Source organism: Rhinopithecus bieti, unplaced genomic scaffold (assembly GCF_001698545.2).
Source record: "Rhinopithecus bieti isolate Rb0 unplaced genomic scaffold, ASM169854v2 scaffold_18548, whole genome shotgun sequence".
NCBI lineage: Eukaryota > Metazoa > Chordata > Mammalia > Primates > Cercopithecidae > Rhinopithecus > Rhinopithecus bieti.
The window spans coordinates 2,638,853-2,641,724 of record NW_016809526.1 but is presented as its reverse complement, the minus strand read 5'-3'; the positions used below and the strand labels follow the sequence as shown (position 1 = coordinate 2,641,724).

Below are 2,872 nucleotides of genomic sequence, written 5' to 3'. Positions count from 1 at the left end.
AAATGAGAATTTTCCTCTTAGTTTTATTTCTTTTATAACATATTTGCTTTAAAATTTTCTTACAAAATTTATTAAAAAGACATACAAACAACATATGGGAGATGAGAATAAGATTCCTCTAATACAAGGCATGAGGGTAAATAATATTTCAGGTGCTAGACAGCACGCGTGGCACATTTATTCACCAAGACCAGAATCCCTGGGGGTAATCGCTTCTGTTTTTTCCAGCCCACTATTATTAGTTGTGGGAAGTAATTTGCTTGAATTGCTTTCATTCTCTGACTCCAGTTTTGCAGCTTCCTCCCAAGTAGTTGCCAGCTGTTTCCCAAGGGTTTCTGGAAGCTTTAGTGTTAACACTCCACTCAGGAAGGCCATAGTCCCAACAAACAACTAGAAAGAATTAAAAATAATGATAAGTGACACATCAAGAAAGGAATGCACCCTTTGGAGAATAGAATTTCGTTACTGTTTTCAGAGGGTAATGCAATTGAATTTGACATAACAGTTGTCACTGTGATTACTCAGTGAGACCTTTGGTTACTTGTGCTGGACTTCGAGTTCTTTTCCTCACCAATGAGGCTTAATCTCATCACTCACTCATTCATTCATTCATGAGCCACTGTGGAGCGCCTACTCAGCCGCCAGCTACTGTCTGCATTATTACTCCTGAAGGCGCTGTCCTAGGAGCTGCGGTCACAAAGAAAAAAAGACCCTTGCCCCATCTTTCCAGACCCCCGAGTCTTGCGGAGGAGACAAGCAACTGAGCCCTGGGTTAGGACATGCCACACGTGTCTTAGTCAACCCTGTCCCTGCCCCAATAATCAGTACACTATCAGAGTTCAGTAAATGATAGGGAATGAATGAATGAAAACAGGTTTCAATCAACCGGAATCTATGGAATTTGGGGGAAGCTAACCAAAGGCAGTGAAAACAAATTGTCACTTTATGGGGGAGGGATCCATATAATTTCCTATACAGTTCGGTATGATTTCTTTGTTTTCCAGATTTTGACACATAAAAGGCAGCCTTTTAGACTAGCGCCAAGGTATTTGCTTTTAAAAATGCAGGTCACATTAAAAATTAAAGTCTGCATATCTATTCTCTGTTTATCGTCATGAAGAAGCTGGGTGGTTTTTATTAACAGAGCTAAATCTCTATGCAATCTGTAAAAACACAATCCATCCTTACTTAATTTAAAATCCTTTAGGAAAATATATTTGCTGGAAAGACCCTACAAAAATAAATTAAGGTATGGCTTTTCTCATAAATCTACACACTTGGTATGTTTATAGCACCTGAGAATGAGAATCATAAAATACATACAGCAAGTGTGAAGCGATGCCAGATCACATCCATAACAGACGAGACTTGGGAAGGCAGTTTTTTATTTGTTTTGCAGAGCACTGATAACCTAATTCTTAGAAATATATGAGTAAGCTTAACCCAGAAGCAGTAGCAGAATTACAAGTGACATTCCAAAGGAATTTAAAAGACGTTTTCTGGTCTCTCAAGACATGGGAATTATATCCAGTGATCTAGAAACCCCAGAAGAGCCCTAAGTCAGGGTCTGAAAAACACTGAATCAGTCTAAAAGCAAAATAGAATCAAATGGAAGATCCAGAACAGAATGGAATTTTTCTTCTTAGCTTGGTAGTAAGACTAGTCAGGCAGTAAACAAATCATACCTCTCCACCTCCTCCTCACTCCTGCTCCCCTGACAGCTCCCCACAAGCCCACAAACCCCAAACCAAACATCGAAATAAGTCCCCCCTTTCCCACCCCTCCCTCCTCTGTCCAGGCGGATCCTTTCACGCTCTCCAGACCCTATCGCCTCTCACCTCCTCCTCAGAGATCTCCCTCCATCCATGGTCCAACCTCCTTCTCACATATTTTTGACCTTTTCCTTTCTGCTGGCTATTTTCCCTCAACAAAAAGTTCTCAAAGGGCCAGGCATGGTGGCTCATGCCTATAATCCCAGCATTTCGGGAGGCTTGAGGTGGTGGATCACCTGAGGTCAGGAGTTCGAGACCAGCCTGGCCAACATGGTGAAACTCCGTCTCTACTAAAATTACAAAATTAGCTGAGTGAGGTGGCCCATGCCTGTAATCCCAGCTACTTGGGAGGCTGAGGCACAAGAATCGCTAGAACCCAGGAGGCAGAGGTTGCCGTGAGCCAAGATCCTGCCACTACACTCCAGCCTGGGCAACAAGAGCGAAACTCCGTCTCAAAAAAAAAAAAAAAAAAAAAAAACAGTTCTCAAAGGCTGGGTGCAGTAGTTTACACTTGTAATCCCAGCACTTTGGGAGGCTAAGTCTGGTGGATCTCTTGAAGTCAGGAGTTCGAGACCAGCCTGGGCAATATGGTGAAACTCTCTACGAAAAATATAAAAATTAGGCAGGAGTGGTGGCACGTGCCTGTGGTCCTAGCTACTTGGGAGGCTGAGGTGGGAGAATCGCTTGAGCCCAGGAGGCAGAGGTTGCAGTGAACTAAGATTGTGCCACTGCACTCCAACCTCAGTGACAGAGACCTGGTCTCAAAAAAATAAAAATAAAAATAAAAAAGTAAGGAAAAAGAAATGTTCTTGACCCATTTATAATCTCCATATGCACATTGCCTGGGTACTTGCCACCTGCTACCTGTGTGGCCTTGGACAAGTTACTTAACCTCTCTGTTCCTCAGAGTCCTTTTCTGTAAAATGGATGAAAGGATAGTATCTGTTGCAAACGACTGTTGAGAGGATGAAATTAAATGTAAGCTCTCATTACTGTGTGTGTGTGTGTATATATATATATATGCAGCATATATATATATGCAGTGTGTGTGTGTGTATATATATATGCAGCATATATATATATGCAGTGTGTGTGTGTGT

The 2,872-nt window shown here is 42.0% G+C and overlaps 1 protein-coding gene across 3 annotated transcripts in view; it reads right to left on the bottom strand.

Moving 5' to 3' along the window:
* SLC22A16 (solute carrier family 22 member 16) overlaps positions 1–2,872 on the bottom strand; it is a 58,171-nt gene continuing 55,299 nt past the window's right edge. For 2 of the 3 annotated variants that reach the window (XM_017889679.1, XM_017889678.1), the window contains exon 8: positions 1–390. In XM_017889679.1, the coding sequence (XP_017745168.1) occupies positions 178–390 (213 nt within the window). In that variant the 3' untranslated portion in view covers positions 1–177. The remainder of the gene's footprint in view (positions 391–2,872) is intronic. The other variant, XR_001888705.1, reaches the window with a different exon arrangement.